Source organism: Arvicola amphibius, chromosome 6 (assembly GCF_903992535.2).
Source record: "Arvicola amphibius chromosome 6, mArvAmp1.2, whole genome shotgun sequence".
NCBI classification, from domain to species: Eukaryota; Metazoa; Chordata; class Mammalia; order Rodentia; family Cricetidae; genus Arvicola; species Arvicola amphibius.
In genome coordinates this window covers 36304975-36329704 of record NC_052052.2, presented here as the reverse complement: position 1 = coordinate 36329704, position 24730 = coordinate 36304975, and the positions used below count along the sequence as shown (strand labels likewise).

General features: G+C 36.8%; 1 protein-coding gene and 1 pseudogene across 11 annotated transcripts in view; one reads left to right on the top strand and one right to left on the bottom strand.

Annotated features, from left to right (window-relative positions):
• LOC119816217 (selection and upkeep of intraepithelial T-cells protein 9-like) overlaps positions 1–24730 on the bottom strand; it is a 120535-nt gene that overhangs the window by 4290 nt on the left and 91515 nt on the right. For 10 of the 11 annotated variants that reach the window (XM_038332643.1, XM_038332644.1, XM_038332650.1 and 7 more), the window contains 6 exons: positions 15304–15384; positions 11391–11672; positions 10242–10382; positions 6331–6432; positions 4937–5059; positions 1965–2038 (listed from right to left, as the gene is read on the bottom strand). In XM_038332643.1, the coding sequence (XP_038188571.1) occupies positions 1965–2038; positions 4937–5059; positions 6331–6432; positions 10242–10382; positions 11391–11672; positions 15304–15384 (803 nt within the window). The remainder of the gene's footprint in view (positions 1–1964; positions 2039–4936; positions 5060–6330; positions 6433–10241; positions 10383–11390; positions 11673–15303; positions 15385–24730) is intronic. The other variant, XM_038332652.1, reaches the window with a different exon arrangement.
• On the top strand, positions 19103–20176 carry LOC119816307 (annotated as a pseudogene).

Genomic DNA, 24730 nt, shown 5'->3' with positions numbered 1-24730 from the left:
CCATATTTGGGTCTACAACTTCAGAAGAAGACTTCAACTTTATTAGAGCACATGCCTTCAGCTTTACTGGAGTACAGACTGGATCTAAGTACCCCAACACTGGTATCTGTCCTAGACACCAGGTATGTCCTAGGGACTGTAGAGGTCAGACAAGTTCTAAGGAACCCAGTCTCCATCCCTTCCCCATGGCTACATATTCTGGTCTACAACTTCAGAAGAATACTCAGGCTTTGTCAGAGGCCAGGTCAGATCTAGGGACCCCCTAGACCAAAAAAACTCCAGAGGGGACACCAAACTGAACCTGAAGACTCACTGGTCACCAGTCACTTAGGCCATTAGACCAGAGAGGAAAAAGAAATCAAGGAACAAAACACCCATATAACAAAGACAAACTAAGGATTCAACACCTAGACCTATAATCATCTTAAATACCTATGCTTAAGCACAAGTGTAAGAACATAGCAAAAGTAAAGGCAATATAATATCACTAAAGCCCAGCTCTCCTACAACATCAAGACTGTTTTCTTCATTTGTGTTGATTGAGGATTTGCTTGGTATAGTAGTCTGGGCTAGCATCCAAGGTCTCTTAGAGTCTGCAAAACATCCATCCAGGCCTGTCTAGATTTTAGTATCTCTGTTAAGAAGTCAGGTATAATTTTAATAGGTTTGTCTTTATATGTTAAACCTATAAATACAGATTAAGCACAGGAAAACAACCTTAAAATTACTTTATGAAGTCAATAAAGGTCCTTAGAAAGCATATGAACAAATCCCTTAAAGAAATTGAGGAAAAGACAAACAGAACCTGGAAAGAAACTAGATGTCCCTCAGTCAAGGAATGCATAAAGAAAATGTGGTATATTTACACAATGAAGCATTACTCAACAGTTAAAAACAAGGACACCAGGAAATCTGATGATAAGTGGATAGAACTAGACAAAAAAATCATTATGAGTGTGGTAATCTAGACAGAGAAAGACAAACATGGTATGTACTCACTAATAAGTGGATATTAACTGTAAAATGAAGAACTATGCTACAATACACAGGCAGAGAGAGAGAGAGTAGGTAACAAGGATGGTTCATGGGGGCACACCCAGATCTTCCTAGGTAGGGGAAATAGAAGAGACTTTATGAGTGGGCTAAGGGTAGGTGAGGATGGGAACATGAACAATTGGGTTGTGGGGTGGACAGAAGAGGAGAATACTGAAAGAGACTACTAGAAAGAGGGGCACTTTGGGGTCAGGTAAAAACCTGGCAGAAGGAAACCTCTCAGCAATCTACAAGGAAAACCCTAGCTTACACTCCTAGCAATAGTTGATATGTTTACTTTATTGGTCATCTCCTGTGAACAAATTGCTGCCTAGCACAACCGTCATCAGAAAGGCATCATCCAACAACTGATGGAAAAGATGCAGACGCACAGGCAAGCATTAGGTAGAGTTTGGGAATGCTACAAAAGAGGAAAAGAAAGGAGTGTAAGAGCCAGATGAGTCAAGAACAGCACAAGAAAACTCACAGAATCAACTAACCTGGACTCATATGGGTTTAGAGAAACTGCAACTGATAGCCAGGGAGCCTGCATGGGACTGACCTAGGCACTCAACATGTATATTGCGGTTGTATAGTTTGGTCCTACTGTGGGACTCCTCAAAGTGGGAATATGGGCTGTCTCTGATTCTTTTAAAGGTTTTTGAGACCCTACTTAAGATACTGGGTTACCTTGCCCAGCCTTAATACATGGGGAGGTGTTTAGTCTTACTATGACTTGAAATGCCATGTTTTGTTGATACTAATGGGAAACCTGTTCTTTCCTAAACAGAAATGGAGGTGTGACCTGGGGTGTTAGAACAGAGTGGGGTTGGGCCAGAGGGACTTGGAGGAGAGGAGAGAGGGCAAACTATGGCCAAGATGTAAAAGAGACAACAGCCAAACAAACAAACAAACAAACAAATAACAGTTACCAAAAATGATGCCATTTCTTGAACAGCTTCATCTGAAGTTTGGCTTAAACGATCTTGATTGTTCTGTTCTTTGGCTGATAGAAACAAAACAGCAGAAGAAAATCATGTTTGGGGATTGCATTAAGCAAAAGAAGAAGGAGGAGGAGGAGGAGGAGGAGGAGGAGGAGGAGGAGGAGGAGGAGGAGGAGGAGGAGGAGGAGGAAGAAGAAGAAGAAGAAGAAGAAGAAGAAGAAGAAGAAGAAGAAGAAGAACAAGAAGAACAAGAAGAAGAACAAGAACAAGAAGAACAAGAAGAAGAAGAACAAGAAGAAGAACAAGAACAAGAAGAACAAGAACAAGAACAAGAACAAGAACAAGAAGAAGAATAACAAGAAGAATATTCTTAGAAAAAAATCCATATTGATCAATAAATAAAAGGATCTCAAATATATATTGATATATATTGTTTCCTTTTAGAACATGTGTTGGAAGAAAACCTGTATTAAAATTTATTTTTTTGAAACTAATAATTTAGATTTATTGAGAATATTATTGTATCTAGTTCAAATATTCAAATGTTAATTATTGCTGTTTTGTTTCCCAGCATCTTTTTTTTAATTTTTTATATGGTTTATTTATTTTTTTCTCATTTTTTTAATTAAAGATTTCCATCTCCTCCCCCTTCCCTCCCCTCCCTTCCACCCGTACCCCCACTCCATCCCTCTCCAAGACAAAGAGCCATCAGGGTTCCCTTCACTATGTTAAGTCCAAGGTCCTCCCAGCTCCCCCTAAGTCCAGGAAGGTGAGCAACCAAACTGACAAGGTTCACAGTGAGCCCATCCATGCTGTAGAGTTCATATTCATTGCCGTTGTCCTTGGTTTCTCAGTCCTCCTCCACCGTCAGCCACATTCAGAGAGTATTTTTTTATATTTAAAAATTTCCATCTCCTCCCCTCCTCCTCCCCCTTCCCTCCCCTCCCCTCCACCCATACCCCCCTCCCTCTCCAGGCCAAGGAGCCATCGGGGTTCCCTACTCTATGTTGGGCAACTGAGGAGAGGGATCCTGAAAAGGCCAGTTCCTATAGCCATACTGATGAATTTCTTGCATATCACCATAGAACCTCCACCTGGCGATAGATAAAGAAAATGACTGAGCCCCACATTGGAGCACCGGACTGAGCTCCCAAGGTCCTGATGAGGAGCAGAAGGAGGGAGAACATGAGAAAGAAAGTCAGGACCGTGAGGGGTGCGTTCACCCATGGAGACGGTGGGACAGAACTAACGGGAGATCACCAACTCCAGTTGGAATGGGACTGATGGAACATGAGACCAAACCGGACTCTCTGAATGTGGCCGACTGTGGAGGCTGACTGAGAAGCCAAGGACAATGGCGCTGGGCTATGATTCTTCTGCATAGACGGGCTCTGCGGGAGCCTTCTCAGCTTGGTTGATCACCTTCCTGGACCTGGGGGGAGTTATGAGGACCTTGATATGTATTAAAATTTATGTGGCCATTATAAAATGTTGTGACTTTATAAAATTTTTACCTTATGACTTTAGCCAATATTGTTTTAAATAAATAAAATGTACTTTTATTAAAGTAATTTAGGTTTTTATGTCTTTTCCCTTTTTGTTCTATCTTTTTTCTTTTTGATACTGGACAAATGCCTAAGCATGGTTTGTAGACATTGGGCTTTCTCGTTTAATCTATAAAACAAGTTTTCTCTTCTGGGTGTGAATACTTGCCAGTCTCCAAAAAGTATGGCTGTCGCTCCTCCTCTTCATCTCTCCATGCCAGCAAATGCCAAAATTTACAGTTTGTGTGTGTTTTGAAATATTATTTTAAGATGTGTTGCATTCATTTATGTTGTGGAATGTTTATTTAATGATGCAAAGATGTGTTTTATTCTTTTATGTTGCATTTGTTTTAACTGAGAAGCTATGTTACTTGCCTGCCTAAAACACCTGTTTGGTCTAATAAAGAGATAAATGACCAATAGCTAGGCAGAAAAAAATATAGTCAGTGCTGCCAGGCAGAGAGACTACAAAAGAGAAGGCAGGCACAGTAGAAGGAGGAAAGGACTCCAGGAGCCAGCCACCCAACTACAAAACCAGCTGTGAAGTAAGAATGAAGGAAAGGAGTAGAGAATAGAGAAGCCTGGAGACAAAAGGTAGACGGGATAACTTAGATTAAGAAAAACTGGCAAGAAACAAACCAAGCTAAGGCCAGGAATTTATAAGAAAGAATAAGTCTCCATGTATTTATTTGGGAGCTGAGTGGTAGCCCCCGAAAGAGAAAACAGTAAAATTGTACCACAGTTTCCCTTCACCTCTGTTTAAATTATTTTATTAATGGAACTAAGAAGTCAACAACCCAAAAAGGCCAGATTCTCCCTATTTTAATAGACTTAAATAGCTTTGGAGTCTATTTTCTCACTGGTTGCCTCCTAGGGACCTTTCCTAAGTCTCCTTTATTGAATGTCTTTGTAACAGTTCAAAGAGAGTTAGATACAATAGCTGGATAAATGAAAATCCATGAAGTTAGTAGTATTGGTAAATTATAGAATATACTTCCTTAAAATATAATTCAGTGAGAACCAAGCATTAAATATGGGAAATTAGACTTCATCATAGGGCAAAGCTCAGCATGGTAACATAGCACTGCAGAGAAGACTGATAGAACTCGTCTCAGCTGAGATTGGCATCACAGAAAGTACTTAAAAGATGAACAGTGGAATCCATAAGGATGTCCTCAGGAAAGGTCAATCTTCCACTCTCAACTAATTTAACAATAATAGTGCCCCACAGGCTAGCCTACATGCTAACCTAATGAGCTCTTGGCAAGGCCAGTCTGCTTATAGAAGTAAAGAAAAATAACAATAATCCAAGCCTCTACTTTCCTCCAGTTTTACCAAGTAAAGAGTAGATTCATGGGGATTTAGGTAGAGTCAGGAGAGTGATCCTTGGACTTCCCACCCCACTGATTCACTTACTCTTTAGGGTACAAAGTAGAAGCAAAATGAGTACAGTGAAAAATATCATCATCACAACTAAGATTATGCATACATCCCACAGCCAGTTACTATACAATGGGTATGCATCGTCCAAAATAGAAGCTAGAAAAAAAGAGAAAGAAATGTTAAACATGTTTTAAAATAAATAAAACAGAGACAGTTGAATATGCACAAATTAATAAGCCAGATCACAGGACCCTAGTAAATAATAAAGAAAAAAAGAAGGCTTTGAGTCTGTTTAATCCTGATATAGTCTTTAAAATCAGAATATAAGAATATCGACAGAAAATTAAAATAGATGAAAGAAAGAGATGGGAAGAAAAGATTCATATATACTCATATTTCCTGTCACTCAAAATATTGTTCTTGCTTTCTCAGTGGCCAAAATTGCTTTAAAATTACATAGCTGTATAAATATTAGATGGATAGAAAGATATACTGCAATCATAAAGATTGGTTTAGGACATTTATTATATTCCATAGTGCTGGAAGTTAATATTATCTTCAGTTTTCTTAAAGAGTTTTGCTATTTTCCCATTACTCTCAGAGAAGTTTCCTTTGCATTCATTTGTGTAGGATTTGAGGCTGGTTTGTATGATTTTCAGTGAAATAGATTGAATGAGTTTCATTGACAGTCATTCTGAAATACAGATTAAACCAGAGGAAGGTATATCTGAATCTAACATCTGATACGATTTTGTCTTATGGATGAATGCAAACTACTTATAAGTAATAATTAGATTGTTTGGGTGACTTCATTGATTGTTTTCTTATAAAATACTCCCTGATATCCACAATGAAATGAAAGAAATTTTTTAATTTTCAGATACTATCTTATAAACACTCTATGTTATAGAACAACCACATACTTTCAAGTGGCCTGTAAATGCATATCCAAGAGAACCAAACATCAGCTTTCAGTCATCTCAGAAAATGAAATGGAAATCAAAAGAAAAACCATACTTGTTTTTTCCATTAATCATCAGAGGGTATCTCTAAACCAAAAGTATTTTTTAATGTTTATGAATTGTTGGCTTAATGTAAATGATAGGAAACACCAAAAATTGTGCTGTGTAAAAAAAAAAAAATCTATACATTTGGGATGAAACAGAGGCAAGACTTAGAGAGATCATCCTTGACATTGCTTTACAAGCAGATGTAATTGTGAGTGTGAACATACAAGCAGCCATGACAGAAGCCTAAAATTTAGGAAAATAGAAAGTTCCAATGTCAGTAATTGAAGACACTGGGATGTCACTGAAACCATGACTGCTAATGCTGCAACAGACTACTTAGATTTAAATAGTTCCAAGATGAGAAGGCACCGGGAGGAGGCAAAGTGAAATGACAGACCCCGTTCTCATCCCACTCACCTTGGCTCCTGAACGTCAAGTAGAGAGGAAGAAAGCCAATATACAAAGCTAACGGTAGACCTTCACAGACAAGCTGGTAGACAAGTCTCAATCCCTTCGAATCTGAAAAAGAGGGAGTAATAAGATTTAGGAAGCTAGGACATTGGGAATGAATGCATTGGAACAGCAAGAGAAATGCTGAATATTGGAAGTGTCTTAAAGGTCTCAGTGTTGTATATTAAATCTTTTCAGGGCTAAAGCCTCACAAGCAAGATTTTTAGGGTTAGGATTAGGAATTTTTAGTGAAGATAGAACTTAGAATTGGGTGAAGCTAAGATCTATGGCCATTTAAGATGAAGGCAGAGAAGGCTTAAAAAACAAAATCAAATAATAAATATCTTCTCATTTTTCTTACAACTGTGCATCATGTGATCAGCCTGAAAATATGACTTGGATGCTGTGAGGCCCTGTTCTCTATAGCCTTGTCTCAATGCTTAAGTGCCTAAAGGCTGTAGGATCCATGGAGTAGGGTTTCTATGAAACCCAGAGCTATCTGAAAGGGGAAGCAGCTACCTTGGAAACAAAGACTTCAGCAATTATAATGACTTCTGTGCATGCAGCAAGATTTCTATAGCATCCTTTCTATTAGCCATCCATTTATTCTTCTCTTGAGCTTCCATGTACATTCTAGGAAGCTTGCTACAATGTAAGAAAGATTCCTTCAAGGCAGGATGCTGCTGCTTACCAAACCTTGCTTCCTTATATTTATCTAGATTATAAAAATGATTGATTTGTAGTGATGAGGTGCAGGCAGGCCTGCTTTTCATCCTGCCCAGCTCCCAGCCACCAGCTAGCTTATGCCCCGAAATAACAACACACAAATTGTATTCTTTTAAATACTGCCTGGCCCATTATTTTCAGCCTCTTACTCACATCTTGACTAATCCATATCGAATAATCTGTGTAACACCACAAAGTAGTGTCTTACCAGGAAAGATTCAGAATGTCTGACCTGGCGGCTGGCTTCATCGCATCTATCTCCCTGAGGAGAGGCATGGTGGTCTGCCCAGAGAGGAGAGGCGGGGCAATTGTCTGAGCCATCTACCTCACTTCCTTTATCCTGTTCTGTCTACTCCACCTACCTAAATCTTGCCCTATCAAAAAGCCAAGGCAGTTTGTTTATTAGCCAATGAGAATCCTCCATCATTGATTGACTGGTTTGAAATATTTATAGAAGAAAGTGAATAGTAAGATAGTTGTGCTATTCTGAATTGTACCATGCAAGAAATAAATAACTATGAACAGTAAGGGTGAAAAGATTTAGAAAAGTTTGGTTTGTTGTTACCTGCTTCTTTTGGTTTATATTTAATATTGACTTTGTTCTCTTTGTGTGTATATTAGTTTATTTGTTCTGTTTTTTGTTGGTGTTTATTATATTTGATCATAAGTATCAGCAACTACCAACAAGAACAATAAGAGAATAAGGAGTTTTGTCATTCAAAATAAACTCTTAACCATTCTTTTACTTTATATTCAATGTCTATAACAGCTCCAATATTTATGAACTATCCAATATACAAGTGTTGATTAAATGAGTGAATAAGTCAAGTTAGATAGGGAAGTAGTAGCTACTTCATCACTGAAAGTATATAAGAAAGATTGAACTAGTCCACATCTTGGTGAAGATTATCAGGGTTGAAGCAAAGTGTCTGTCATTTGAAACACTTTGATTTCAACTTATGATCCACATTTATAGATTGATTCAACTTGAACAATTTACTTGAAACCTTGGGTCCTTAACTTGTTCATCTAGAAATAATAAGTAGAACTTCATGAGGTCATTTAGATAAATTAGTAAGATAAGCTATTGATTCTATTCCCTGGAATTTTATGAATATACATTTAGAATAATAGAGGTCTTTATGCATTAGGTACTGACTGCCCACATTGTATCTTATGAACTCATGCTTTTTTAAATGATCTAAGTTTAATTTTAACAGCAAATCTCAAATAGATTTCATCCTTTGAGTTAGATGAAATTATTTCTAAAGTCCCCCACTTCATTTATTTCATCCTTCATCCAGAATAACCTAGAATATACAAAAGTTCTTTTCTCTTATGAAGTGTTGAAGTGGGAGTCCCCTCTGTGTGCTGAATAAATTAATAAATAATAATAAATAATAAATTAATGAATAAAGAAACTGTTTTGGACCTATAGCAAGGCAGAACTTATGTAGGCAGGGAAAGCTAGGCTGAATGCTGGGAGAAAGGAGGCGGAGTCACGGAGGTACTATGGAGCCACTGCCAGAGTCAGACGTGCTGAAACTTTGTTGGTAAACCACTGCCACATGGCAATATACAGATTAATAGAAATGGGTTAAATTAAAATATAAGAGCTAGCCGATAAGAAATTAGAGCCAATAGGCCAAGCAGTGTTTTAATTAATATAGTTTCTGCGTGGTTATTTTGGTTCTGGGTGGCCACGACGAACAAACAGCCTCCTCTTACAAAGTGTAAAGTTTTTGAAGATAAAGTTTTATGGTCATTTGGGCTTTGGGTAAATCAAGGCTAGAACTAAGAACCCCTTCCCACTTTCTTCCACATTTTGCAGAATGTAACCCTACCTGGAGACATACCTAGAGCATGTTGACTTGTCTGAATGTTTTAAAGGTCTAAAGTTTAGATCAATAAAACGGTAGTTTGGGGATGTTGTGAGTTAGCTAAATATAAAGGAAACCTTCCGCCTCTTTTCTGTCATTAACCTGTCTTACTCATCATGTCCTGATATCCAGCACTGCAAAAGGCTGCTCGAGATGCATCCCACGTCTTCTATACCACATGTCTTAACTCCTTAAATTTAGATTACATTAAAAACCCTAATGTATATAGCATTCAGACTATTCTCATGAGAATAACAAAAGAACATTTGGAGAAAGATTAGGAAAGATGAATAATCCAGCTATTTCTCTTTCTTGGTTTTTTCTCCTAGAATAGCGATATTTACTTTTATTTTTTATTTTTGGTACCCAACTATAGGTAATGGTCTCTAAAAAGCAAGTTCATACACCAGGGATAAATCCTGGTCGCACTGCCAGAGATCTACAAATACACCAAGTCACACAAAACTGTCACCTACATGCAAAGGGTCTAGTTCGGTCACATGCAGGTTCCCCAGCTGTCAGTCCAGAGTCCATGAGGTCCCAATAGCTAGCGTTGGATGTCTCTGGGGGTTCACCTATCATTATTTGCCACCCACCTCACTCACATAATTCCTTTTCCCACTCTTCAACTGAACTCCAGGAGCTCAGCCTAGTGCTTGGCTGTGGATCACCACATCTGCTTCCATCAGTTATTGGATGTAGGTTCTATGATGACAATTAGGGTAGTCACTAATTTGACTGAGGTATGCCAGTTCAGCTATCCTCTCCAGTATTGCTAGGAGTCATAGCTGGGGTCAAGGATATGGAGTAAGGAGACCAGTACTCCATTGTTGGTGGGGGTACAAACTTGTACAGCCACTTTAGAAATCAGTATGGCAGTTTCTCAGAAAATTAGAACTCAATTTACCTCAAGACCAAGCAATACCACTCTTGGGCTTATACCCAAAGGATGCATAGTTGTACCAGAAGGACATCTCCTCAGTCTTGTTCAAAGTAGTATTGTTTGTAATAGCCAGACCCTGGAAATAACCTAGATGTCCCTCGACCAAAGATGGATAAAGAAAATGTGGTACATTTACACAACATAGTACTATGCAGCAGTTAAAAGCAAATGACATCTTTGTTGTCTAGGTTCTCTGGGATTGTTATTTGTGGCTGGTTTTCTTTGCTTTATGTTTAAAAACAGTATTGGGATGTTCAGGGTTACATAATTCTGTATGCAACACACCTGAGTATTTGGTTTCAAAAAGAAATGGATTCAGAACACTTTACCTTTTATACATTTATATTTTTTCCATATGAGACAACAAAAACATCTGAGACAATGAAGAATAAATATAATGATCAAATATATTACAGGGCGTGGAGGTCTTTTTGACATCAATGACATATATGCTGGTTTGAACAGGACATCTGAAAGAGAACAAAAGGACCTGGTGTTAAGAATTGGATATATGTTTCCGATGTAAAGTTTCACATTTCGGTCTTAGTCCTCATTTGGCAGGTTCAGTCACTGAGAAATGTCTGGATCATGAGGGCTCTGACTTTGTCAGTGAATTAATCCATTGATGGATTCATAATTTGATGGGATTTTTGGAGAATGGCAAAAATATTAGCAAATGGGATTGAGTGGATAAAGTAGGTGATAAGGGACATGCTTTTGAAGGGTATATCTTGCCCACGTCCCACCTCCAATTGCTCTTTCTTGACCACCTGGGCGTTGGTTATTTGAAACTGAGATAATCTAGGTATCTGAAAAGAAGGAAGGTTAAGTACTCAGGGATGCTAGGGGCCCTTGCCACAGTGATTGGAAGGAGTATGGCATCTGAGACAGCTGTAGAGAGGAGGAAGTTCAGATATGGAAACATTAAGAAATGTAGGCAGAAGGAAATTCTGACTGAGAGCATTAATTCAAGGTGACCAAGAGTAGGACCTGAGGATTGTAGTAATTTTGATTTCTCAGCATCTGGACCCATCTTTCTGCAACATGTGCTTTGTTCCTGGAAAGCAGAGAGAGAGAGAGAGAGAGAGAGAGAGAGAGAGAGAGAGAGAGACCTGAGACCAGGTGTAGTGGATTTCTTGATTTCTGAAGCCTCTTCTCTGAAAGGTGGGTTACTTGAGAAGGGCCTGAGAATACCAGGACCAGCCTGCAGAGTGCTAGGTTCCCTCTATTCTCCTTGTCTAGTTCAGAATACAGTGCTCTGTTTATTTCTATCAATTCCAGTCCATTACCATTCTTTAAAATATTCTCCATAGAATAGTATTTTTCTGATTTCCAGCCACTCAAATAGTCCAGCCACTCAAATAGTACAACTCTACAGCAGTTTGTAACTTGTAACTTGTAACTTCACATTTATTATTCCATTCAATTCTCTCCTTAATACAACTCATCTTTAATAGAACCAAGTCATAAGAACTTACCTGGGAGGAAAATACTTCTCTTTTTCTCCTGATTAGTAGTTACATTGTAAACAGAACAAGTAATAGGACCTTGTGTTCTGTTTTTTAGAAGAATATTGCTCTTCAAGTGCCATAATCCAGCTCTATTCTGAGAATCAAATTTTGACGAGGGTGGAATTACGTTCCCCTTGCTGTCTCTCCAGATAATCTCAGCAGGTGGAATCAAATTTCCTGAAGTACACTCCACCAGTACACTTTCTGCATCTGGAACTTGAATGCTAATTTGTATATCGGAACTCATTGCTAGGAAGAAGAGAAAGATGCCATTATGCTTGGTAGTGAGGATTCAAGAGTTGAGAAGTTCATGGAAGTTCTCATTATCAATGGGCTGCTACCTGTGTCCCATATATGGTTAGGCACAATTAGGGCAAAAGCAATACTTCAATATAAGCACAAGCTAGGAAAAATAAGAACAAATCAGAGAAAAATTAATAAAGTCAAACTTCATAAAATTTAGTAATTTTGTATATCAGAATATGGGCAAAATGAAAAAGCCATAGACTGGAAGATATCCATACTCTTTCTAAGAAAGAAACCCCGTTCTAAATAAGTAACAGATGCTATAAATCAAGCTTATTTTCTAAAATGGGGAAACAGTAGTAGACATATCTAATTTAAAAAGATATCCTAATGACCAATAAGTATATGAAAGGATGTTCAACATTTTCAGCCATTTGGGAAATACAGGCAAAACCTCATTGGTCCATACTTCATCCCCATTACAGTGTTGAAGAAGGGGGACAAGGATTGACTGATATTGCCAAAGATCAGAAGACAGAGAACTCCCTTTATATGAAAAAAGTCAGTATCTATGAAAGTTATACATATACCTATGTTCACAACCAGAAATTTTTAGTAGACAGCTGTGTATTTTAAGAATGTTAATAATGTCATTAATCATAATGGCCCAAAACTCAAAGTAATAAATTGATACAAATAATTCCAAATACTAATGCTGAAAACAAATCCAAAAGAATTAATGAATAATGATAAATTATTTGGGCTGCTATTTAGATTTTTATAAATGTAACAATATAGTAATATTTGTGATTAATACTTGGCAATGGGAGTTAAACAATAGTCATTTGGCAAGAAGAAGATGGTATTGACCAGGAAAAGTTGCAACAACATTTTGGGATACTGAAAATACTTAGTATCTACAGCTGAGTAATGGATTCATAATATCCCTATAAGCAAAATCTAACTGAGTTGTACAATTAATGTACTTTACTGTGTGAGATATATATATATGTTCAACAAGAAAATCCAAGACAGAACTAAATTCAATTAGGTGTTCATATCTCTGCACTGTCAATTTTGGAATTTACATCACCACATCTTGAACATTGTCACTGAATCACTGAATAAAGTTTTTTTCAAAACATGAACTTATCTGGAAAGGGAATTAATTATTTTGTTCCCTTTAAATAATTTAAGGTGATGATTGATGAATTCTCAGCTCATGAGGTAAATATGACGTTGGGTCAATCCATCTAATATTCAGGAGAACACAAGAACAGAGAAAAGAAACCACTGAGCAGTTTGGAGGCCTGTAGGAGCTAGGGAAGCTCTTCACAAAGGGAGTTTAGCACCTGCCAGTGCAGAAACCTCACTGCAGAAGGGCAAGCTGTGTGTGTATTGTGCTCTTGTAAGGGCCACACCAAAGTAGAAGGAACTATCCTAGGTATACACAGAGATGTCAGAACTCTCCAGAAAGCTCAAGCAATTCAGTGAAGTGTAATTAAATAACAAGGGATGATGTAGAGTTACATGTGACTTGAGAGATCAATACTAAAATTTTCATACATACACACACAGTTATATATGTGAAGTTTCATATGTAACAACTTAAATTACTAGCATTGAATTTGAATATTCAATATTTTGAAAAATAAATCATTCTTATTTTAGTAATATGTTTCTGTAACATATCTTCTATTATTATTTAATGGTACAGCATAATAAGGTGGGATTCTCCATTACTATAAAAATAATAGCAAAATTTACATATATAATTACTTAAAACTCATTTTAAAAGTAATTTTCAAAATATATACATAGTACATTTCATTTATTTAAAATAATATATAGATACATAAGTACTTTAATACATACATGCATATATTTCTGTACATATATGCATATGTGTGTATTACACTTGGTGCATGTAAGTGTATTTCTATGCATATAATCTCAGGCATTTATATAAAAGAAGCAAATTATATTAGCTTCATTTTGGAGATTAATTCATGATTTTATAGCTGTGGGAAGGATGACATTTCACAATGGCTCCATTAGATATTTTTTTACTTATGTCCTCAGATGGAAGTGAAACTACCACCCTCTCATCAAAGAAATACCTCTTTAGAGAAAATGAAGACCAGACGTGGAACTACAACTAGACACAAGGCAGAGCTCAAAAGATTGTGGGGAGCCAAACCCAGAAGCTACATCAGAAACTACATTATCATTTCTGATTCTACTGCTCAGGAAATGTACCAGAAGAAGGGATAGAATGTTAAGAGCCAGAATGCCAGGTCTACACTGAGACATTCTCTCCTAGCAATGGTTGAATAAACAAGACTGGAACAATTGCAATACTAACAAGCATGTTAATGTTGGAGGAGGAAATTTTTTGAAGGGCCCCACCCTAAACAAAGAGCTGCAAGCAACTAATGATTTCTGGAAAAAGAAGCCCTTTTATTGGTTGTCCAATACAGAGTGGTCAGCCTTGAGACTGTATACACACAAACAGCACAAAAACTCTCAACACATTAAAGTTATACACATGTGCATACATATATATGTTTGAAAACGAAGCTATCAAATTAAAGTGGGGGAGGACATAAGAGGAACTAGAGACAGGGTACCTGAGAGGAGCTGGTGAGAAGAAAGTTATAATTCTATTTCAATTAAAATATATTATGAATAATAATTTTCTTACTTTTGAAATTATAATTATATAATTTCCCTCTTTCTCTCTCCTCCATCCAACCCCTCCCATACATCCCCTTGCTCTCACTCAAATTCATGGCCCCCTTTTCTCAATTATTGTAACAGATATACTCCTTTTTGTTGTTTTGTTTTGGTTGGTTGTTTTGGTTTTGAGACAGGGTCTCATTACGTATCCCTGGTTGACCTAGAAGTTCTGATGTACACCAAGCAGGCTTTCAACTTAGACATCTACCTCTGCCTCCCTAGCGTTAGGAGTAAAGGTTCTTCATTTGACTGATGTTTCCTTTGCTTGCATAAGCTATTTAATTTCATGAAATCCCATTTGCCTACCGTTGGCCTTATTCCCTGTGCTACTGGGTGGTGGATGCAGAGACTCAAAGGTGTTCAAAATAATTAGAATAAATGATAATTAAAGGTTCAGGAACATTGGGGAAGAGGAAGCAGAAAAAAATGTAAGATCAAAGAGAGAGGAAAAACTGCTATAAAATGCTGTCTTCAAGAATGACACAGGCATTGCAAACATAATCTCACAGCCACTGAAGTAGCCAGCACTGGACCTGTGTGAGATGGAGCCTATCATCACCATTCAGGGTGCTCAGGAGCCCTAGCCCTCCATCCTAAACTACTGTAATACTGGTGGATTTTAAGGCAGAGACAGTCATTGTCTTCTGTTGTGTGAGTCTACCATACACCAACAGATAGTCCCAAACTTGCAGTCACACAGACAGTCCTTGTTAAAATCAGTGGGATACAAAGCATAGCAAAAAGCACGAATGTGAAAAGAAGTAACGAGGAGAAGAAACGATACGGCGAAAGGGAAATGAGAGAGGATTGGGGGAGAGTAAGTGGAATGCCTTGGAAGCATGTATGAAATTGCCAAAGGACAAATTTAATCAATAAAATGGGAGGATGTCTCTACCTTGGGTGGGTATTGTGAACTGTAAGAGAAGAAAGGCCACAAGGAATCCCAATAAACAGGAAGCTGCAGGCTCCATCACACCTGGAAAATGAAATTGCAATCATTGTATCAATATTGGGGCAGTAAGAACCATGACAACAAAGAGAAGAGCAACAAGACACCATTCTGAAATCCTATCATTTGAGAAAATTCTTGCAAGGAAAACTCTTAATGGCTGCTGCCAGCCCCCTGGGGGTGATTTCTTCTAGGGTTCTATCTTGTTTTGCACTTGGCTCTGTGCCTTCAGGAGATTAACTTCTCTGAAAGGAGCATTATTAACTCATAAAGAAGAATGAAATCATGTGATTGTAGCAAAATGGATAGATCTGGGGGACATTATGTTTGGCAAAACAAGTCAAACACAGAAAACTAATTACACTGTGCATGTGTGGACCCAAAGTCAACCTAGACAATTACTTCAGAACAAAAATCAACCTAAGTAATTCCTTCAGAAGACCAGTGACATAGAATCACTACTTCACACCATACTTAAATATGACCCATGTAAATAAAAAATACAAATGTGAATGACAAAACTATATAGATATTATATTATTTTATAATGATATATTTGAAGAAATTGGATCATAAAAAAATGTATTAACCTATGAATAAAATATCAAAAGAAAATGTTCAGTACAACTCCATAATATATTCATTTTTTATTTTTCTTTATTGAGGTGTTACTGACAAGATATATGTAACAATGGTATGCAATACAATGTTATGATAATAATACATCCTGAGGTTGTGAAATTATTTCTATAACCAAATTATTAAGATATCTATCAGCTAAAATAGTTACCTTTGTGTGGATGAAAGGAACATTCAAAATCTATTGTCTTAGCAATTCTCAAATACTCCATACACTGTTATTAGGTATAGTCACCACCCAATGCAACAGATTCCAGAACTTACTCATCCTGTCTAATTGAAATTGTCCCTATTCTTTGCCCAGTATTGCCCAGCCCACACACCTACCACCTAGAAAACACTATTCTACATTCTGCCTATATGAGTTCAACTATTATACATTATGTGTATTAGGAAGATCATGTATATAGTTCTCTGTCTGGAATATTTCACATAGCATAATGTCATTCAAGTTCATGAGTGTCATCACAAATAATGGGATTTCCTTCTTTTGAAAGTCTTAACTTTATTTTAGTACATATGTCATAATTCTGCATTTGACAACCCTCTATGAATGTATAGGTGGTTTCCATTTCTTGTCAACTTGTGAACAGGGTTGCATGAACTTGGAATGCAAGTTCCCTCCAACATATTGATTTTACTTCCCCTGGATCATATAATCTCTCTATTTTCAAACACACACATACATATGTTTAGAACCAGTGGAGTTATATGTAGGGAATTATAAGTCATGATCTTTTGAAATTATCTTTGTTACTAAGGACAATCGTGGCTTCTCTCTGTGTAAAATGCAGCAATTAATGAGTCTTATTTTAGTTATACTTAAAACAAAATCATTACATTGTTCACTATTATCAGAATCACATTCTTCATTATCATCAGGTGCTGAAAATGATGAATGACGTGTATTTGCCACCGTGCTCCTCAGTACACTTTTGTTTCTCCTTACTAATTTTCAGCTAATGAAAGCTAATAGAAATACACTGCTTACAGTAATAAAGATCTAGAATTTATATTTCTTTGTTTAAATGCTTAATAATATCCAAAAATGAAAGGTAAGTAAAAACAAAATCTTGACAGAATAAAATGATTCCAAAGTCATGCAGAGCAAATGGCTAAACAAATAAGCAAGGACCATGATGGACCACTTAAAATTGCTCTAAAGGTCCCACATCCTTCACCAGAGAAAGTAGAGGACAGACAGATAAATGACGAAGACAGCCACTGTAGAAAAACTATCATCTGATTACACTAGGGATCTGAGCGTCATCAGCTGGGTCCCTTTTTCTACAGCAGTCACTATGAGATGTACTATGGACATATCACAGTCAGGAGGACTGTCTGGGGGAACTCTAGGGAATGGATGCACCAGGAGCTTATTTTTCCATGCTGACATATACATCCCATTTCAAGAGAAACCTGAAGATAGCACCCCACCCCTGCGTAGGATTGTTTGTTTAAGTTCATCTTTAACACTAGGGTTCCAGCAATAATGCTCAAGTGGTCATGAGTTTTAGATTGATGTAACTCTTCCTGAAACAATAGTGTTATTTATTATCTGATCTGGGCCATTTAAAATGTCTATGATTAAGAAATTCCCATAAGGTGTCATAATGATATGACATAGGAAAATGTTGTAGACTATGTTCTGAGTCTTTGAAACTAAGGGACCATCCTTATCTTGATAAACTTTTAAAAAACTTGCATTAAAAAAACCATATAAACATCATTTTTAATAATAAAAAATCTTTGAAACCTTTCTCTTTAATTCTGGAGAACCAAATATTTTACCTAGCACAATGAAAAATTAAGGTATCAGTTACACATAAAAATTTCAAATAAAAAAGAAATTAAATAAATATAGATATTATGACAGTATACACAGAAAGGAACAAGAAAACTGCTTAATATAAATGAGAAAAACAGTATTCTTCCAGTTTCCATAAAATTAAAAATACATTAGATCTTTTCAGAGTTTAAAGATATTATGTCAGTATTGCTGAGTAAATATATAATAGTCACAGATAGTATAATACTAGTGATTCAATTTACAGATACAAATTGCCTTCATATTAATTTATATATTCAATAAAATTCTTAAATAGTCCTTCAAAATACTTTAAACTGCATTTTTTTATGTGTATGAGCGTTTTGCCTGCACATATCTCTGTGTACTGCAATATTACAGTGCTTTTAGAGGCCAGAAGAGGGTGTTAGATCCACTGGGGCTACAGTTACAACTTGTGAGCCATCATGTGTGCAGGGAATGAATCTGGGTCCTCCAGAAGAGCAGCCATTGAGCCGTCTCTACAGTTCCATGCTGTCAGAATATTAAGAGCAATGGAGCAGGTTAATCTCAAAATTATTTGAAAGGAAAAAAAAAGGAAATCTTGACATATACAACACACTTGAAATTTTGGCATATTCTTCCATAAAAAAAAAAAACCGCAATGTGGTGGAGAGAGTCTGTGGAGTTCAACCAAATAATCACTTTGAAACCCTTTAAGTTGCAGCATTAAAAGGTGACATAGGTATTGAGTTATAGAGGAACAAGCCCACATATATCCTACTAGCCTATAATGAAGCTTCACTTGGAAACTTGTATAAATAATTCAGAATGTTTTTAAACACATTGCATAGATATATAGTATATATAGCATAACATATATGCCAGGAGTTTTACATTTTAATATTTTAAGTTATAAACTAGAAAACGTGCCAAAGGGGCGAACTGAGAACCCATTGATAATGGCACTGAAACCTGTTTCTACTGCATGTACTGGCATTTTGGGACCCTAGTCTATTTGGATGCACACCTTCCTAGGCCTGGATGGAGGGGGGAGGGCCTTGGACTTCCCACAGGGCAGGGTACCCTGCCCTCTCTTAAGGAGGGGGGGGAGAGAGGAGGAGTGGGAGGGGAATGGGAGGTGGGGAGGAAATGTAAATTTTTGAATGGAAAAAGAAAAAAAAGAAAATAAACATCAACAAAAAAAATAAACTAGAAAACATTTAGGATATAATTGTTGCAAGATAGGAGATTTGGGGATTTTGAACATATTTATAAATGATATAAAGATAAAATTAAAGAGAATTAAAACAAAAAGAAATGGAGAGAGAACATTCTAAGATAACTGTGAAACCAGAAACCACTCCTGCCTCTAATTCCCCACCTACTGAAGAGAAAAGAATAGAGTCTAATCAGGAAGTTGTTAACCCAGAGTATCATATTAAATATTTAAGTAAAGTAAAAATGGTAAAAAAAGAAAACCTCAGCAAGCAAACCCTCAACTGATCTCTAAGTCTGATACTGTGGAAGACTTTGGGACTCTATACAATCTTATCTGGTGTCTAGTAATTAAATGTCTGACTGTGACTAATCACTTTTTCAGGATAATATGGAACCTATATGTGAAGATGAGAAACAAACACAGAGACGAAGTGAGCTTGGTCACTTTTGGCTAGACTGTGCTGTGCCTTATTGGAAAATCTTCAGATGGCTGCAGCGGTGATGTATGTGGAGCTCTTGCTAATGTCAGAGCTAATGGCAATAAAATAGAGATATGGAGTCCTGCGTGTGAAAACAGAGACACAGTCACGCGCATACAGAGGGTGTGCAAGGAAAGGCTAGGACTTGCTCCAAAGACAGCGATTAGTTATCAATCCCAAGCACACACTACGAAGAGTGGCTCCATCACTACAAATAGGTTTGCTGTTTATGAAAACACTTCTAGCCGGGCGGTGGTGGCGCACGCCTTTAATCCCAGCACTCGGGAGGCAGAGGCAGGCGGATCTCTGTGAGTTCGAGGCCAGCCTGGTCTACAAGAGCTAGTTCCAGGACAGGCTCTAAAAAAGCTGCAGAGAAACCCTGTCTCGAAAAACCAAAAAAAAGAGAGGAAAAAAAAAAGAAAACACTTCTAAGTATTCTTACAGGAATGCATTCTCACAAGCAATTGAGATTAGGAGCTGAAGCAAAGCCTCCTCAAAGCAGAGTGACTGCTCTAAAATTTGACTTCATGTAAAGATTACTAAGATACAAGAGAAGCTGCATTCACTTTTGTCTTGTCCTTCTGTGCTCATTTTTTTCTAGAGTGCCCACTATCCCAGTCATAGAATTGCAGTATACACCACCACCAGAATCCAGGAACACAAACGTGTTCCTGGCTCACTACGTAGCAACTGATGAGGATTACCATTGCAAACACATTTGCCTTTCCACAGCACTCAAGAAAGAATGTGCATTTCTATCGCACTAGCAGGACAAAGATCTGTTGCTGTTCGTCTCACGCAGGAGCAGATCTGCTGATATGAGTCTTAGTACAGTTTTCTAGTAATCTTCTATTTCTTTTCACGTTTTCCTTGCTGTACTCTTGCTGATGGATCTAGATTTTAATGTCGTTCCCTCCTTGATACAATTTAGTGATTCTGATTTCAGTTTTTCATTTGTTTTTTGTTTTTTTTTTCCTCATGGAACATTGGTGAAGGATTCAGAAATATTACAGAAAGGTGGGGAAAACATTGAATTTGTGCAAAGAATAAAAGCACAATGGAATGAACAAGTTCAAAGTCACTAACATTTCTTCATCTGACTTTGTATTTTAAGCCAGAAGCACAAAGCAGATCGTGGGACATATCTCTGATACACACACAGAGGGAGGAGGGAAGCAGGAGAGGGGGAGGGTTGATCTGTAAGCTGAGTGGGGTCACGCACACATGCAATCCCAGAACTTGGAAGATAGAGAAATGAGAATGGCTATAAGATTGAGCCCATCCTGGGCTACCCAGTGAATTCCAAAGCAGCCTGGACTATATAGTGAATGCCTGTCTCAAACAATAACAGCAACAACATAAATCAATTTCTTCAAAGAGGAAAAATGAAGTCTTTCCATACCTGAACAGTACAGTTAGATGACATTATAATAAAAGATTATAAAAAATAACCCATTCCCTTTTTAATTTGTTCTCATGTTCTAGCATTATACAATTAGAGCTGTTTATCTAGTAGAAAAGACAGTCTTCATTCAGTAAGCAACGTAAACATTGGTTTTAATGAAGTAGTCACAATGGCATTCTGGGGCTGGAGAGGTAGTCGGTGGTCAAGAGCACTCGCTGCTCTTCCAGGAGACTGGCATTCAGTTCCCACATCTAGTGCTAACAACCACCTGCTCACCACAGCTCCAGCTCAGGGAACCTGACTTCTTCCTTTTCTGGCTTCTGCAGGCATTGGCATCTGCTTGGCATCTACCAACACAGATACATATTCACATAAATAAATCAATCATTTTCAAAAGAATTATTTAAAAATTGCCTCTTGCTCCACAGTGAGCTGATTTCTCTCATTATTTTCAGACTGGGTCATATCTATATATGAGTCTCTAGCAAATGGTTTCTATGGATAGAGCATGGTTTATGTCACAATATTCACAGTGAGCTGATTTCTCTCATTATTTTCAGACTGGGTCATATCTATATATGAGTCTCTAGCAAATGGTTTCTATGGATAGAGCATGGTTTATGTCACAATATTTTGTACTTCACTAATTAATTCTGTCAAGACTTCACAAGAAAATGAAAGATGTGTATTCTTTCCTGTTAAAACTAGTTACAACCCACCACCTACTGAAATGTAAATTTTGTTTGGAAAAGTGACTTTAATACTAAATGTTTATTTTACCATTGTGTTGGGTTTAAATGTGAGCACTTCTGCTCAGATTGTGAGTTGTGTTTCGACTTAATGAGAAATTTTGCACCTATTTAAAATATGCTCTGCCAGAGGAAACTCGGTTTAGCTTCAGAATAATTATCATGACTATAACTGTTACTTTAGTGTTTAAGTATAGACTGAACTAGAGAGCTATAGATCTTTCAAAAAAAAAGGCCAAAGGTGTGAAATCTGAAAAAAATATAAAGGAGAAATGAGCACATCCTCAAAAATTAGAAACATCTTTGCTTGCAGATGTACTCTACCAAAAACTCAAAATAAAGATCACAGAACAAGGGAAACAATCCCAGTACATCACAATCTAGATTATAGGAGGGAATTTCTATAAATAATAAATTTCTTTTTTGTTCCAATTATACTTTTTTATTGATTTTTATTGAGCTCTACATTTTTCTCTGTTCCACATCCTGCCTCTCCCCTCCCTACTTAGCCCTCCCCCAAGGTCTCCATGCTTCCAATTTTACTCAGGAGATCTTGGCTTTTTCTACTTCCCATGTAGATTAGATCTATGTAGGTCATCTTAGTGTCCTCATTGTTGTCTACGTTCTCTGGGATTGTGGTTTGTAGGCTGCCTTTCTTTGCTTTATGTTTAAAAACCACCTATAAATTTCTAGTCGGACATGGTGCTGCACACCTTTAATCCCAGCAATCATGAAAGCCAGGTGTGTGTGTGTGTGTGTGTGTGTGTGTGTGGTGTTTCTGAGTGGATTTGAAAGGCAATTTTCTTTTTTCTTTGTAAGGTGATTTACTGCCTAAAGGGAGGTACATCAAATGGACATCAAAAGTAAAAGTAGAAAGTATCTTTACAGTAACTTCCAGAATGGGATTGAAAATTCCACAATATACTTCATCTCATATGCTATGTAGTAAGTCATATAACTTTAAGTTAGAAATTGACAACGTTGCATTTTTAAATCTACAGATAGTTATTAAAGGGGCCAGTGAAAAGGCTTAGTGGGTAAAAGTGTTGCAACCAAGCCTGATGACCAAAGTTCAATCCCAGGGACCCACATGGTAAAATGAGAGAATAGACTCCCTCGAGGTATTGTCTGGACTCCACATGGCCTCCACAGACACAACATGGCATGAACATGTGTAGGAAAGTGTGTGTGCACAGGTGCACATTTGTACACATATAAATAAATAAATAAATATAAATAGTATAAATACACTACTCAAATGAAAGAGTATATTAAGACACTCAGCAAGCATAAAAGAAGGCACCCAGTAAGACACCAAGACAAAAGATGCTAACTAAGCCTGGCATGATGGTGCATGTCTGTGATTTCAGCACTCAGAGGGCTGAGGAAGGAAGATAGAGATTTTCAGCCCAGACAGGGATACAAGCTTTTGCAGATTTGCCAGAACTGCAAAGCTAAATCCTGTCAATCAGGGAGACCCAACCAAAACTTCATTGAGATACCATCTCACCCTTGTTAGAATGGCAGTCATTAAGAAAATAAGTATTGGCACACATTGGTAAGGTTGTGAGAACAAAAATATCTCATCTACTAGTGGTGGGGATGTAAACACACAGGCCACTGTGGAATACACATAGAGGTTTCCTGGGAAGCTAAAATTAGTTCTATCATATGACCCAGTTATACACTCATAGGTATTTGTTAATAGGACTCCACCTTAATATAATGCAAAGCAAACTATATATTAGCATTGGTTACAGCATTATGCACAACACATAAATTATGAAAGGAACTTATGATGTCCAACATCAGAGGACTGGATAAAGAAAATGTACTATGTATAAAAAATGGGATTTTTTACCCACAAAGAAGAATAAAGTCATATCATCTGTAGAAATATAGGTGGCACTGGAGATAATCATATTAAGCAAATTATGCCAGTCTCAAAAAGACAAATCATATGTCATATGAAAAACAATAATATGCTATCTTTTATTTCTGGTTTCTAAATTATATATACATGTAGGTACATAAAATCATGTATGTATATTTGACATTAAAATAGAAGTAAAATTCCATAAGGAAGCAAAACAGACTATTTGGGATAGAGGGAGGAAAAGGGGAAGAAATAGGAAGTAGGGAAAGTGCCCAATGTACAATATATACTTGTGTGACAATGTCCTCATGCAACTCCTGTAATATAGTGCCATGTTTAATATATGCACATGATAACCATTAAGAAAATAAATAAATCAAGTTGAAATGAGATAAGAATTAAACACATTAATTATATACAGAGAAGTTAAGAGAAGAAACTGGAAAAATTTTATGTGAATAGAAAATGTATTACTAAATTATGTTAATTTCAATGAAGATTTCAATACAAACAATATCAACTGAAATAACATAAAACTGAGCAATGACAAAGATCCAGCTCAATATAAAAAATATCATAAATGTGTCTGCTCCTACTCAGAAATTCAAAATACATGGAACAAAAATCTACCCACACTAAAAACAAAGAGACTAATCCACAATTATGGCTTCAGATTATAATGCTCCTCTTTATTAATTCATGGAAACAATAAACTAAATTTTGTAAAACTTAAAAAGAATTTAAAGTACTATAAGTGATTATCTCATTAATAAATATTCAAAGTAATGCCAGGCAGTGGTGACACACACCTTTAACTCAAGCACTCTTCAAGCACTTGGGGGGCAGAAGCAGGTGGATCTCTGTGAGTTCGAAGACAACCTGGTCTAGAAGAGCTAGTTCCAGGACAGGCTCCAAAGCTACAGAAAAACCTTGTCTCAAAAAAAAAAGAAAGAAATCTAAAACAAATGACTATAAATACTAGAAAATAAAATGCAAAATATTTAAAATGAAAAATTCACTTTGACATTGATAACGTAGAATTAGAACTAATTTTATGTCTTATGGGTATAAAACATAAAATGGATAACTATACAATATTGAAGAATACAATTAGAAAATAAAAGACATTAACAAAGAGGAAAAATAATAAAATGAAAGTTATCATTGAAAATGAATGCCAAGATAAACTAATATTATTTCCTATGTATATTTAAAAAA